This window comes from Cherax quadricarinatus, chromosome 3, assembly GCF_038502225.1.
Source record: "Cherax quadricarinatus isolate ZL_2023a chromosome 3, ASM3850222v1, whole genome shotgun sequence".
Classification (NCBI taxonomy): domain Eukaryota; kingdom Metazoa; phylum Arthropoda; class Malacostraca; order Decapoda; family Parastacidae; genus Cherax; species Cherax quadricarinatus.
In genome coordinates, this window is record NC_091294.1 from 79,530,765 (window position 1) to 79,545,752 (window position 14,988).

At 44.3% G+C, this 14,988-nt stretch overlaps 1 protein-coding gene across 4 annotated transcripts in view; it reads left to right on the forward strand.

The window, feature by feature from the left end:
* Positions 1 to 14,988, forward strand: part of LOC128706620 (golgin subfamily A member 4-like) — a gene marked incomplete at its 5' end in the record, with an annotated part of 145,724 nt that overhangs the window by 32,303 nt on the left and 98,433 nt on the right. For all 4 annotated transcript variants that reach the window (XM_070093010.1, XM_070093023.1, XM_070093016.1 and 1 more), the window contains 1 exon segment: positions 1,026 to 1,117. In XM_070093010.1, the coding sequence (XP_069949111.1) occupies positions 1,026 to 1,117 (92 nt within the window).

Consider the following 14,988-nt stretch of genomic DNA (forward strand, 5'->3'; position numbering starts at 1 on the left):
AAGGTGGGGTAGGGGTCGACCTGCAGTGGAGGGAAGGTGGGGTAGGGGTCGACCTGCAGTGGAGGGAAGGTGGGGTAGGGGTCGACCAGCAGTGGAGGGAAGGTGGGGTTGGGGTCGACCCACAGTGGAGGGAAGGTGGGGTAGGGGTTGACCCACAGTGGAGGGAAGGTGGGGTAGGTGTCAACCCGCAGTGGAGGGAAGGTGGGGTAGGGGTCGACCTGCAGTGAAGGGAAGGTGGGGTAGGGGTCGACCTGCAGTGGAGGGAAGGTGGGGTAGGGGTCGACCTGCAGTGGAGAGAAGGTGGGGTAGGTGTCGACCTGCAGTGGACAGAAGGTGGGGTAGGGGTCGACCTGCAGTGGAGGGAAGGTGGGGTAGGGGTCGACCTGCAGTGGAGTTAAGGTGGGGTAGGTGTCGACCTGCAGTGGAGGGAAGGTGGGGTAGGGGTCGACCTGCAGTGAAGGGAAGGTGGGGTAGGGGTCGACCTGCAGTGGAGGGAAGGTGGGGTAGGGGTCGACCTGCAGTGGAGGGAAGGTGGGGTAGGTGTTGACCTGCAGTGGAGGGAAGGTGGGGTAGGGGTCGACCTGCAGTGAAGGGAAGGTGGGGTAGGGGTCGACCTGCAGTGGAGGGAAGGTGGGGTAGGGGTCAACCTGCATTGGAGGGAAGGTGGGGTAGGTGTTGACCTGCAGTGGAGGGAAGGTGGGGTAGGTGTTGACCTGCAGTGGAGGGAAGGTGGGGTAGGGGTCGACCTAGGAGAGGTTAAAGGGAGGGGGTAAAGAAGGAGGTGGGAAGTACAGTGCCTGCACTCTGAAGTAGGGGTGTTGATGTTGCAGTCTAGGTGTGGATGTTGCAGTGTAGGTGCGTTGATGTTGCAGTGTAGATGTGGATGTTGCAGTGTAGGTATGCCTTTGGAAAAACAGTGATGGAGTGAATGATGGTGAAAGTGTTTCTTCTTGTTTGTGTTGCCAAACAATAAAAAATAAAAAATAATAATAGTAATATAATAATCATAATAGCAATAATTACAGGTAAGAGAAGGTGAAGAGAAAGTAGCAATAACAGAAGAGAGATTTAGAAGAGCAAAACAAGTACTAGAGCAGACATGGCAACACAGACTGAGGTAAGTTGTTATTACTGTTACTTGAGCAGACATGGCAATGCAGACTGAGATAAGTTATTACTGTTACTAGAGCAGACATGGCAGCACAGACTGAGGTAAGTTGTTATTACTATTACTTGAGCAGACATGGCAATGCAGACTGAGATAAGTTGTTATTACTGTTACTTGAGCAGACATGGCAGTGCAGACTGAGGTAAGTTGTTATTACTGTTACTTGAGCAGACATGGCAGTGTCATGTGGGTTTCGATAACGTGGATGGGGTAAAAATACTCATGTAGGCTGGTTTGTAACGGAAAGTATGGGAAGCGCCAACAGCCGACCTGCCTCTCTCTGCTCCCTATCTTCGACTGACCCACAAGTGCCTACAGGGTGAGGGGTGTTTGAAATCCTGCTATGGTCAGCAGCAGTATGAATAACAGTCAATGATTCACGCAGATGGTTGGTAGTGAGTCACCTACTGGTACACTGGTTACTTGTAACTGGTTACTAGGAACTGGTACTACTACTGAGAGCTCGGTGACGCTAACGTATGTCGTCCCGACATACAGCTACTACAAACTAGAGACAGCAGGTGTACGGCTTGGGCTGATTCTATACAATGTCAAAGTACACAACAATTGAACATTATAACATACATAAGTAGAATATTGGAATGGAATCTTACTTAATTGAAACTGTAATAAAACTGTAACGCATTACAAGGTATGATATAGCACAACTCATTGGAAACTCAACATTGGGATTACACAATAGAAGTGATAAAAAAAAAATTTGATCGATCGATCTGTATTCATGTGATCTATGGATTCTGAGGAAGGAATATATGCAAAGAAAGAAGTGTTTAACAGAAAGGCAGATTCGGTGCACTCAAATCTAGACTGTTAACTCTCAGAATTCGGAGAGAACGTGAACACACAAAAAAAAATTCTTGAATACTGATAAGTTGATACTGTAATTATTCATCTATACAGGTTATTTACATTTAACCCCAACTCTGCTAGGGTAAGATTGATATATGCAGAATGGGTGTCATCTCTGGAAGGATCAAACTCTGTAGCACTGGCTAACTCATGCTGTATTTGAGGCAAATCTGAATTGGTAGTAACAAATGATACTTGAGGATTTCTCAATACCTGTCGTGTACGTAGGGAATAACGACATTAAGGTTGATCGTCTGACTGAGTATCAGAGGTAGAGAGTACAGGATCAGGACAGGATCAGGAGGATTGTCAGAGTCTGTCACATTAGTCTGGGTTGGATCATCATTATCATCACATACTAACTTCATATGATCTAAATGCGATTCTTTATACTGACCAGCACTAATTTCTCTAACCTTATATTTATTACCAGTGATATGTTCAACTACTCAATAAGGACCAACAAACTTTTGATCAAGCTTTGGCATTGCAGACGTTTTGTTAAAGTTAGTCAGCATAACTCTTGAACCTACTTTGATTTTGGACGGCTTTGCTCGAGTGTTAGCGACTCTTGTAAATTCTGCTGTTGATTTATGAAGTGCTTCACGGATTCTTCTAAAAACACTTTGAGCCAAGCTGGTACGAGTTGCTATGAAATCATCAGGGTTGTAATTTGGTTTCGGATTAGAATATAACAACTCATAAGGCAAACGTTTATCTACACTGTACAATGCATAATGTGGAGTGTCACCTATAGAAACATTGTAAGCAGAATTTATAGCACACTGCACATCAGGTATAACTTCATCCCAAGTTTCACTGTTGGGATTGATAGTGGCTCTCAAGACATCAAGTACTTTCTTATTGGTTCGTTCGGCTAACCCATTGCTGGCAGGATGATGAGGAACAATGGTGGATTTAGAGATCTTGTACAAGGTACACAAATTTTCAAGAATCTCATTACAGAATTCACCTCCATTATCTGTTACTAGGGACTTAGGGGTGGTATGCCTGCAGATAATGTGTTCTTTAAACGCTTTAGCTACTGTCTCGGCAGTCTTATCTGCAATAGGAACTAACTCACAATATCTGGTGAAATGGTCTATCATAACACATAAATGTTTGTTGCCCTGGAGGGAACAGTGGAAATTAGTTAACAAATCTAGTGCAACTCTTTTTCACGGTTCGCTAGTAGTTGGATACACTTGGATTGGATTAGGACCATTAGCATTACCTTTATGTTGCATGCAGACACTACATTTCTTAACATACTCAGAAATATCAGTTGCCATACGAGGCCAAAAGTATTTCAATCTGGCTTGTTTTACTGAACGATCCATACCAGGGTGCGCAATACCTGGTACATCGTGAACTAGCTGTAAGGCTACATTCACTAGTGACTGTGGAATTACTAACTGGTAAACTCTTCTGCTAGGAGTACCCAACTCGGCTGTTCAATACAGTAATTCTTGGTTCATGACAAAGTCACTGATGGGTGCTGGTGGCTTCACAGTCAGAATAAGATCTTCCTGGAGCAGGAATCGAATCACACCAGACCACATGGGATCTGTTCGTTGAGCATTCTTTACATCCTCAGCACTAAATGGAGGGTCTGCAGTTACTATACTAACATGTCGCGATAAGGCATCTGCGACTACATTTGACTTGCCAGGTAAGTGTTCAAAGGTGGGATTGAACTCTTGGATAGTCAAGGTCCATCTGGCTAACCTTCCAGTAGGTTGTTTGTTCTGGAATAAAGGTATCAGTGGAGCATGGTCTGTCAAGACATGAACAGAGTACTGATAAATAATGTCTCGGAAGTGCTTTAAAGACCATACTATTGCTAAAGCTTCTTGCTCAGTTACTGTATAATTACGTTCAGCCTTCGTAAGGACTCGGCTTGCAAATGCAACTGCGTTGTACTTGCCATCAGTCTTCTGAGCTAGTACGGCACCTATGCCAATAGAACTAGCATCAGTTGTCAGATAGAAGGGCTTAGAAAAATCTGTAAATTTCAAAATTGGAGCAGATGTTAGTTTTTCTTTTAGAGTTTGGAATGCTCTTTCTTGACGGAAGGTCCAAACAAAAGGAGCATCTTTCTTAAGCAACTCAGTTAGAGGAGCAGCTATGGAAGAAAAATTGGCAATGAAAGATCTATAAAAACCTGCTAAGCCCACAAAGGATCGTACGGCATCTGCAGTTTTGGGAGTTGGAAAATTTAGTACTGCAGTTACTTTACTTTGGTCAGTCATAACCCCTCTAGGAGTGACTACGTGACCAAGAAACTTAATTTCTGATCTGAAAAATTGACATTTAGACAGTTTGATCTTTAAATTGGCTTCTTCAAGCTTACCAAGTACTACATCAAGTCTTTTCAAGTGTGTATCCACGTCTTTAGACATGACGATTACATCATCTAAGTACACCATAAGTGCATTACCTATGAGACCTCTAAAGATATTAGTCATGAGCCTTGAGAACGTGATAAGGGAGGATCGTAATCCAAACGCCATACGGAGGAAGTGATAATGACCTGTAGGAGTGGAGAATGCAGTTAGCTCTTGGCTCTCCTCGTGAAGAAGGACTTGCCAAAACCCTTGTAACAAATCCAGGGTTGAAAAGACTTTGTTATCTCCAATATTACGTAAAAGATCACCCAGTACAGGAAGTGGGAAGCGATCTGGGATAGTTTTCGCATTTAACTTCCTAAAGTCAATCACTGGGTGCCAAGTACCATCCTTCTTAGGTACTAGGATCAAGGGCGCATTCCAAGGTGAATTGCTAGGTGCAATAACTCCATCATCAAGCATTTGATTGATCAATTCTTCTGCGACAGCAACTTGTGAATGAGGCATTCTGTACGCAGGTATATAGATAGGTCTAGTACCAGGTTCAAGTGGAATACGATGGGACAATAAGTTCGTTATACCCATCTTCTCACCTGGTAAGGCAATGGCTTTACGACGTTTGTTCAACAGAGTCAACAAACGCTTGACCTCGTCTGGGAAGTCAGTGGGAGCTAAGTCTTTCTCCTCAACTGGTGGAACAGATTGATCCAGTGAAGTGGATGAGGTCTCCCCGGTAGAAATAGCACCGACCCACTGGTCAGGTGACAACTCATCCTCTACCTGAACAGGGTAAGGATAGTGAACAAGGTCAACAAGATTGGTATTTGCTCTGAGACGAACACTGTGACCAGAAGTGTTAGCTAGGAAGAAATGGATCTTACTATCTCTTACAACATGTAAGGATGGTTCAACAAATAGACCTTTTACTTTGCAAGAATCACTGTCAACTAGGACGTTATCACCATCTGGAACACTAGGAACAACAACAGACACTCTAGTGAGGGCACTAGCCACGACAGAAACATCTTTCTGCAGACGGCATGTGACATCAACAAGAGATGGCATTACTAGATGCAAGTAATCGTTTTCTGACAAGGCGTCCCCTGTGGAGAAACTACTACTTGAACTAGCAGACATTGCAGGGATGGGCTCAGCACTCAAGGTAGTCAGAGCGTCCTCGGACACTTGAGGTAACTGGACACTATCTTGCAAGTCTGAAGTTGCAGGAACACAGACAGGAGTGACAGGATCACCAGTGCCTGACCGCTTGGGTATGCTACTGGAAAATGCACTGGCCTGTAAGGACTTAATTCGAATGTCGTACTCTGCGGCAGTATGGCAGATCTCGGATCCAAGCTGGTAACCTCAAAATGGTACGATCAAGTCATCAATTTGGGCATGCCATCGATAAGGGTCGAGCACAATGCGTAAGTCTCGCATGGAAGCAAATCCCAGTAGAAGGTCACCAGGGAAAGTAATCTGGTCGACAACAAGGAAGGAAGCAGTGAAGTCTCTACCTTGGATAGAAAAGGTGAGGGAAGTCCGACCTCGGACACGCAGGTGAGAACCAGCTACTCCACTAAGGGAGGACACATGAGTCGGTTCTACGAGAAGGACATGTCGTAACTGCTTATCCCTAAACAAACTAGACCTGATAATATTGACTTGCGCACCAGAGTCCATGAACAAATGAACGGGCGCATTATGAACAGATGCTTGCACTATAGGGCCTATGGTTGCATTGGAAGTTATGTGCAAACAAAAGGGTGGATTGTCATCAGAAAAGATTTGTTCCACTTCATCCCCAAAATCATCTACGTCAGAGACATGTGAAGCAACATCATCAGCAGGATTGTCATTCTCAAGACTGCTTAAGGCTTCAAAGGAATTGTGAACGGGGATGGTGTACTCATTATCACCTACTGTCGCCATGGGATGGTTTGACTGGGGCGCTCGAATTCCCTCGAATTGGAAGAATGAGCCTGGTTCTGGTTAGTTTGAGAACCACGACGTCTGTTTCCTCTACGGGTTCTGCGGTTGGAACGGCCACGGAAAGACCTAGAGTACTGAAGGTTGTAGAGAGCATTGCACTCAGATGTGTCATGTCCATGTATTCTATGATAAGTACTGTAGGGAAGATCTGACTGGTACTCATTATCAGTACGACACCTCTTAGGGTAACTATCAGGACAATTAATTGCAATATGGCCACGGAAACCACAGTTGTAACAAGTGCGCTGACTATGGTTACTGAATGTACTATGAATACTACGAGGTTTATAATGACTCTGTACACTGGTCCTTGGTGATCGCTGCGATGGTTGACGACCACGATTTGTCGTTGTTGGACAAACAAGAGGTGGTGCAGACTGAGGCATAGGTGTGAAATTACTTTTGATACATGGGAAAGTACCCTGGGGGCACAAGGAACGTACATGATTTAGGGCTGTAAGTGGTTCCTTAGTCACAGTTGGAGGATTAGCCTCATAAGCACACACAGAAGCAGGCGGCATTAGTTCTTTGATTGCTCCAAAAGCTGCTATTTTAGCAAACAACGCTGTGGATGGTTTATCCTCGTCAGGGACAAAAGCTGAGGACTGGACAGCATTGATAAATGATGATAAAAGTTTGTCTAATCTAACAGCAAATGCACTCAACGATTCATTAGTCATGGGTGTAGCATTCGCTAGTTCCCTAAGAACGACATATGGATCAGCTGTTTTTACTGGTAGGAGGAAAGAACGAATCAGTTCCTCATATTGTGACCACTTAGTAAGATTCCTGAAGTCTCGCATTTCAAGGAGATCAACAACGTGAACAGCAGCAGGGGACCGATGAAGAGCTTCTTTCGCAAGTCTGATAAGACTTTCCTCTGAAGGAGGACCGTCAACTAGAGCATTAACACGAGAACAAATGGCAGTAAACCATGCTTCATGACTATGTACATGGCCATTGAATAAAGGTAACACATCAAGGGAATCACGAGTAAAACTATAGTGTCTCAGTGTCTGGGTCGGTCTGTCAGTCGATAAGGAACTGTGAGGACTGATGACAGCAGCAGCAGTAGCCTGAGAGGTCTGAGTGTCGACATTCACTAAAGTATCACTTGACGGTATGTGAGACATAATGGCAAAGAAGTTGCACAAGAACAAATAAGGCAAAAATAATGAATAATAAAAATGATACAAAATGGTAAAATTAAAATAAAAGAGATACAACTAATTCTGCAGAAGTAATAAAAAAAATGTCTAAGATACACTGCAAGAGGAAGAACAATTCAACTGGCCAAGATAAAGAAACACATTGAAATTTACAAGTAAAAATATTACTGGAGACTGAATTAAATGCAAAATGAGCTGTCTGTACTCTTGCTAAAATGAAATTAACTAATAAAACTGTAAATCAATATAAAAAGTATAAAATAAAATCACTAAATTGTATACAACGAGAGATAACTGGGAAATTTAAATATTTTCTAAGAGTGCAGAAACAAAATTAAAATATAATACAAAGATAACATGAGGAAAAATAATAAAATGAAAAACAAGACAAACAATAATGAACTGAGAATAATAATGTATAAAAATATCAATAAAAGAAAATAATTCACTGCACAACAAGTGCAACAAAATAATTCACTGCACAACAAGTGCAACAAAATAATTCACTGCAGAACAAGTACAACAAAATAATTCACTGCAGAACAAGTGCAACAAAATAATTCACTGCACAACAAGTGCAACAAAATAATTCACTGAAGAACAAGTGCAACAAAATAATTCACTGTAGAACAAGTGCACAAGTGCAACAAAATAATTCACTGCAGAACAAGTGCAACAAAATAATTCACTGCAGAACAAGTGCAACAAAATAATTCACTGCAGAACAAGTGAAACAAAATAATTCACTGCACAACAAGTGCAACAAAATAATTCACTGCAGAACAAGTGCAACAAAATAATTCACTGCAGAACAAGTACAACAAAATAATTCACTGCAGAACAAGTGCAACAAAATAATTCACTGCAGAACAAGTGCAACAAAATAATTCACTGCAGAACAAGTGCAACAAAATAAGGTGCAGTAATAATCACTGCAGTAATAATCACTGCAGTAATAATCACTGCAGTAATAAAGTTACACTGGGAAAATGTAGGTTAAATAATAAAATAAAAATATGAAGAAAAACTGATTGAACACTTTAACTCTTAATTGTAAATTAGACAAAACAATTTACTCAGAGTAAAGAAAACACTTTACGTTAAAAAGAAATTGAAATTACACTAAGAGTGAATTTGTTCAAAGAAATATGAAAAATATGAATAAAAATAAAACAAGAAACAAAACGAAGTGTAACACTTACAAGTGGCGGGGCACACAACACTTACAAGTGGCGGGGCACACAACACTTACAAGTGGCGGGGCACACAACACTTACAAGTGGCGGGGCACACAACACTTACAAGTGGCGGGGCACACAACACTTACAAGTGGTGGGGCACACAACACTTACAAGTGGCGGGGCACACAACACTTACAAGTGGCGGGGTACACAACACTTACAAGTGGCGGGGCACACAACACTTACAAGTGGCGGGGCACACAACACTTACAAGTGGCGGGGCACACAACACTTACAAGTGGCGGGGTACACAACACTTACAAGTGGCGGGGCACACAACACTTACAAGTGGCGGGGCACACAACACTTACAAGTGGCAGGGCACACAACACTTACAAGTGGCGGGGCACACAACACTTACAAGTGGCGGGGCACACAACACTTACAAGTGGCGGGGCACACAACACTTACAAGTGGCGGGGCACACAACACTTACAAGTGGCGGGGCACACAACACTTACAAGTGGCGGGGCACACAACACTTACAAGTGGCGGGGCACACAACACTTACAAGTGGCGGGGCACACAACACTTACAAGTGGCGGGGCACACAACACTTACAAGTGGCGGGGCACACAACACTTACAAGTGGCGGGGCACACAACACTTACAAGTGGCGGGGCACACAACACTTACAAGTGGCAGGGCACACAACACTTACAAGTGGTGGGGCACACAACACTTACAAGTGGCAGGGCACACAACACTTACAAGTGGCGGAGCACACAACACTTACAAGTGGTGGCAGGGCACACAACACTTACCAGTGGCGGCACACAACACTTACAAGTGGCAGGGCACACAACACTTACAAGTGGCAGGGCACACAACACTTACAAGTGGCAGGGCACACAACACTTACAAGTGGCAGGGCACACAACACTTACAAGTGGCAGGGCACAACACTTACAAGTGGCAGGGCACACAACACTTACAAGTGGTGGGGCACACAACACTTACAAGTGGCGGGGCACACAACACTTACAAGTGGCAGGGCACACAACACTTACAAGTGGCAGGGCACACAACACTTACAAGTGGCGGGGCGCACAACACTTACAAATGGCAGGGCACACAACACTTACAAGTGGCAGGGCACACAACACTTGCAAGTGGCAGGGCACACAACACTTACAAGTGGCGGGGCACACAACACTTACAAGTGGCAGGGCACACAACACTTACAAGTGGCGGGGCACACAACACTTACAAGTGGTGGGGCACACAACACTTACAAGTGGCGGGGCACACAACACTTACAAGTGGCAGGGCACACAACACTTACAAGTGGCGGGGCACACAACACTTACAAGTGGTGGGGCACACAACACTTACAAGTGGCAGGGCACACAACACTTACAAGTGGTGGGGCACACAACACTTAAAACAGTTACTACTACTACTGTTATTACTACTACTTTTGTTACTACTACAGTTACTACTACTACAGTTACTACTACTACTGTTATTACTACTACTTTTGTTACTACTACAGTTACTACTACTACAGTTACTACTACTACTGTTATTACTACTACTTTTGTTACTACTACTACTTTTGTTACTGCTACAGTTACTACTACTACAGTTACTACTACTGTTATTACTACTACTTTTGTTACTACTACAGTTACTACTACTACAGTTACTAATACTACTATTATTACTACTACTTTTGTTACTACTACAGTTACTACTACTACAGTTACTACTACTACTGTTATTACTACTACTTTTGTTACTACTACAGTTACTACTACTACAGTTACTACTACTACTGTTATTACTACTACTTTTGTTACTACTACAGTTACTACTACTACAGTTACTACTACTACTGTTATTACTACTACTTTTGTTACTACTATTGTTACTAGTATTTTTACTACTGTTATTACTACTACTGTTGTTACTAGTACAGTTACTACTACTACTGTTGTTACTAATACAGTTACTACTACTACTGTTGTTACTACTACAGTTACTACTACTATAGTTACTACTACTATTGTTACTACTACAGTTACTACTACAGTTACTACTACTACTGTTATTTTTACTACTGTTATTACTACTACTGTTATACTACTACTGTTATTACTGCTATTGTTACTAATACTGTTGTTACTACTACAGTTACTACTACTACAGTTACTACTACTACTACTGTTGTTACTACTACAGTTACTGCTACCACAGTTACTGCTACTATTGTTACTACTAGGAAAATTTTATAGGAGTAATTACCTGTATGTACCTCAACATTATATACATACAAGTAATCTCATTGGGAGACAACCATATTGTTTACCGTAGTCACCCCGTGTAGACATGTGAGAAAACTTCACCACCCCTGGTCACGGCAGGTGGTCCCTTCGACCTCACAAACTTATCCATATCTATCCGAGACCAGTATGGATTGGAGAGCACCCACAAGTACGGTGCTACAAATTAATTGTGGACTGTATAGATTATATTAGTGTAACTGAATGAAGGGGGGGGGGTTACACATGGATATATCCATCAAAGAAAAACATTTGTATATAATCCCACCACTTACCAGATATTTTCTGGTGGTCACTTGATGTAGCTGGATCACTCATAACCTATCCAATTACAACATACCTAACTGGCCAGCATCGTCTGCTATAACTAGAAGGGTTACGCATTTGGTCTCAGGATGACAGCCTTTCGAAGGTGCATTTGGACTCAGGATGACAGCCTTTGCAAGGTGCATTTGGACTCAGGATGACAGCCTTTGCAAGGTGCATTTGGTCTCAGGATGACAGCCTTTGCAAGGTGCATTTGGACTCAGGATGACAGCCTTTGCAAGGTGCATTTGGACTCAGGATGACAGCCTTTCGAAGGTGCGTTTGGTCTCAGGATGACAGCCTTTCGAAGGTGCATTTGGACTCAGGATGACAGCCTTTGCAAGGTGCATTTGGACTCAGGATGACAGCCTTTCGAAGGTGCATTTGGTCTCAGGATGACAGCCTTTCGAAGGTGCATTTGGACTCAGGATGACAGCCTTTGCAAGGTGCATTTGGACTCAGGATGACAGCCTTTGCAAGGTGCATTTGGACTCAGGATGACAGCCTTTCGAAGGTGCATTTGGTCTCAGGATGACAGCCTTTCGAAGGTGCATTTGGACTCAGGATGACAGCCTTTGCAAGGTGCATTTGGACTCAGGATGACAGCCTTTGCAAGGTGCATTTGGACTCAGGATGACAGCCTTTCGAAGGTGCATTTGGTCTCAGGATGAAAGCCTTTCGAAGGTGCATTTGGACTCAGGATGACAGCCTTTGCAAGGTGCATTTGGTCTCAGGATGACAGCCTGTCGAAGGTGCATTTGGTCTCAGGATGACAGCCTTTCGAAGGTGCATTTGGACTCAGGATGACAGCCTTTGCAAGGTGCATTTGGACTCAGGATGACAGCCTTTGCAAGGTGCATTTGGACTCAGGATGACAGCCTTTCGAAGGTGCATTTGGTCTCAGGATGACAGCCTTTCGAAGGTGCATTTGGACTCAGGATGACAGCCTTTGCAAGGTGCATTTGGACTCAGGATGACAGCCTTTGCAAGGTGCATTTGGACTCAGGATGACAGCCTTTGCAAGGTGCATTTGGACTCAGGATGACAGCCTTTGCAAGGTGCATTTGGAATCAGGATGACAGCCTTTCTAAGGTGCATTTGGACTCAGGATGACAGCCTTTCGAAGGTGCATTTGGTCTCAGGATGACAGCCTTTCAAAGGTGCATTTGGACTCAGGATGACAGCTTTTCGAAGGTGCATTTGGACTCAGAATGACAGCCTTTCGAAGGTGCATTTGGACTCAGGATGACAGCCTTTCGAAGGTGCATTTGGACTCAGGATGACAGCCTTTCGAAGGTGCATTTGGGCTCAGGATGACAGCCTTTCGAAGGTGCATTTGGTCTCAGGATGACAGCCTTTCGAAGGTGCATTTGGACTCAGGATGACAGCCTTTCGAAGGTGCATTTGGACTCAGGATGACAGCCTTTGCAAGGTGCATTTGGACTCAGGATGACAGCCTTTCGAAGGTGCATTTGGTGTCAGGATGACAGCCTTTCGAAGGTGCATTTGGACTCAGGATGACAGCCTTTGCAAGGTGCATTTGGACTCAGGATGACAGCCTTTCGAAGGTGCAGTTGGTCTCAGGATGACAGCCTTTCGAAGGTGCATTTGGACTCAGGATGACAGCCTTTGCAAGGTGCATTTGGACTCAGGATGACAGCCTTTGCAAGGTGCATTTGGACTCAGGATGACAGCCTTTCGAAGGTGCATTTGGTCTCAGGATGAAAGCCTTTCGAAGGTGCATTTGGACTCAGGATGACAGCCTTTGCAAGGTGCATTTGGTCTCAGGATGACAGCCTGTCGAAGGTGCATTTGGTCTCAGGATGACAGCCTTTCGAAGGTGCATTTGGACTCAGGATGACAGCCTTTGCAAGGTGCATTTGGACTCAGGATGACAGCCTTTGCAAGGTGCATTTGGACTCAGGATGACAGCCTTTCGAAGGTGCATTTGGTCTCAGGATGACAGCCTTTCGAAGGTGCATTTGGACTCAGGATGACAGCCTTTGCAAGGTGCATTTGGACTCAGGATGACAGCCTTTGCAAGGTGCATTTGGACTCAGGATGACAGCCTTTCGAAGGTGCATTTGGTCTCAGGATGAAAGCCTTTCGAAGGTGCATTTGGACTCAGGATGACAGCCTTTGCAAGGTGCATTTGGTCTCAGGATGACAGCCTGTCGAAGGTGCATTTGGTCTCAGGATGACAGCCTTTCGAAGGTGCATTTGGACTCAGGATGACAGCCTTTGCAAGGTGCATTTGGACTCAGGATGACAGCCTTTGCAAGGTGCATTTGGACTCAGGATGACAGCCTTTGCAAGGTGCATTTGGAATCAGGATGACAGCCTTTCTAAGGTGCATTTGGACTCAGGATGACAGCCTTTCGAAGGTGCATTTGGTCTCAGGATGACAGCCTTTCAAAGGTGCATTTGGACTCAGGATGACAGCTTTTCGAAGGTGCATTTGGACTCAGAATGACAGCCTTTCGAAGGTGCATTTGGATTCAGGATGACAGCCTTTCGAAGGTGCATTTGGACTCAGGATGACAGCATTTCGAAGGTGCATTTGGGCTCAGGATGACAGCCTTTCGAAGGTGCATTTGGTCTCAGGATGACAGCCTTTCGAAGGTGCATTTGGACTCAGGATGACAGCCTTTCGAAGGTGCATTTGGACTCAGGATGACAGCCTTTGCAAGGTGCATTTGGACTCAGGATGACAGCCTTTGCAAGGTGCATTTGGACTCAGGATGACAGCCTTTCGAAGGTGCATTTGGACTCAGGATGACAGCCTTTGCAAGGTGCATTTGGACTCAGGATGACAGCCTTTGCAAGGTGCATTTGGACTCAGGATGACAGCCTTTCGAAGGTGCAGTTGGTCTCAGGATGACAGCATATCGAAGGTGCATTTGGACTCAGGATGACAGCCTTTGCAAGGTGCATTTGGACTCAGGATGACAGCCTTTGCAAGGTGCATTTGGACTCAGGATGACAGTCTTTCGAAGGTGCATTTGGTCTCAGGATGAAAGCCTTTCGAAGGTGCATTTGGACTCAGGATGACAGCCTTTGCAAGGTGCATTTGGTCTCAGGATGACAGCCTTTCGAAGGTGCATTTGGTCTCAGGATGACAGCCTTTCGAAGGTGCATTTGGACTCAGGATGACAGCCTTTGCAAGGTGCATTTGGACTCAGGATGACAGCCTTTGCAAGGTGCATTTGGACTCAGGATGACAGCTTTTGCAAGGTGCATTTGGACTCAGGATGACAGCCTTTGCAAGGTGCATTTGGACTCAGGATGACAGCCTTTGCAAGGTGCATTTGGACTCAGGATGACAGCTTTTGCAAGGTGCATTTGGACTCAGGATGACAGCCTGTCGAAGGTGCATTTGGTCTCAGGATGACAGCCTTTCGAAGGTGCATTTGGACTCAGGATGACAGCCTTTGCAAGGTGCATTTGGACTCAGGATGACAGCCTTTGCAAGGTGCATTTGGACTCAGGATGACAGCCTTTGCAAGGTGCATTTGGACTCAGGATGACAGCCTTTCGAAGGTGCATTTGGAATCAGGATGACAGCCTTTCGAAGGTGCATTTGGACTCAGGATGACAGCCTTTCGAAGG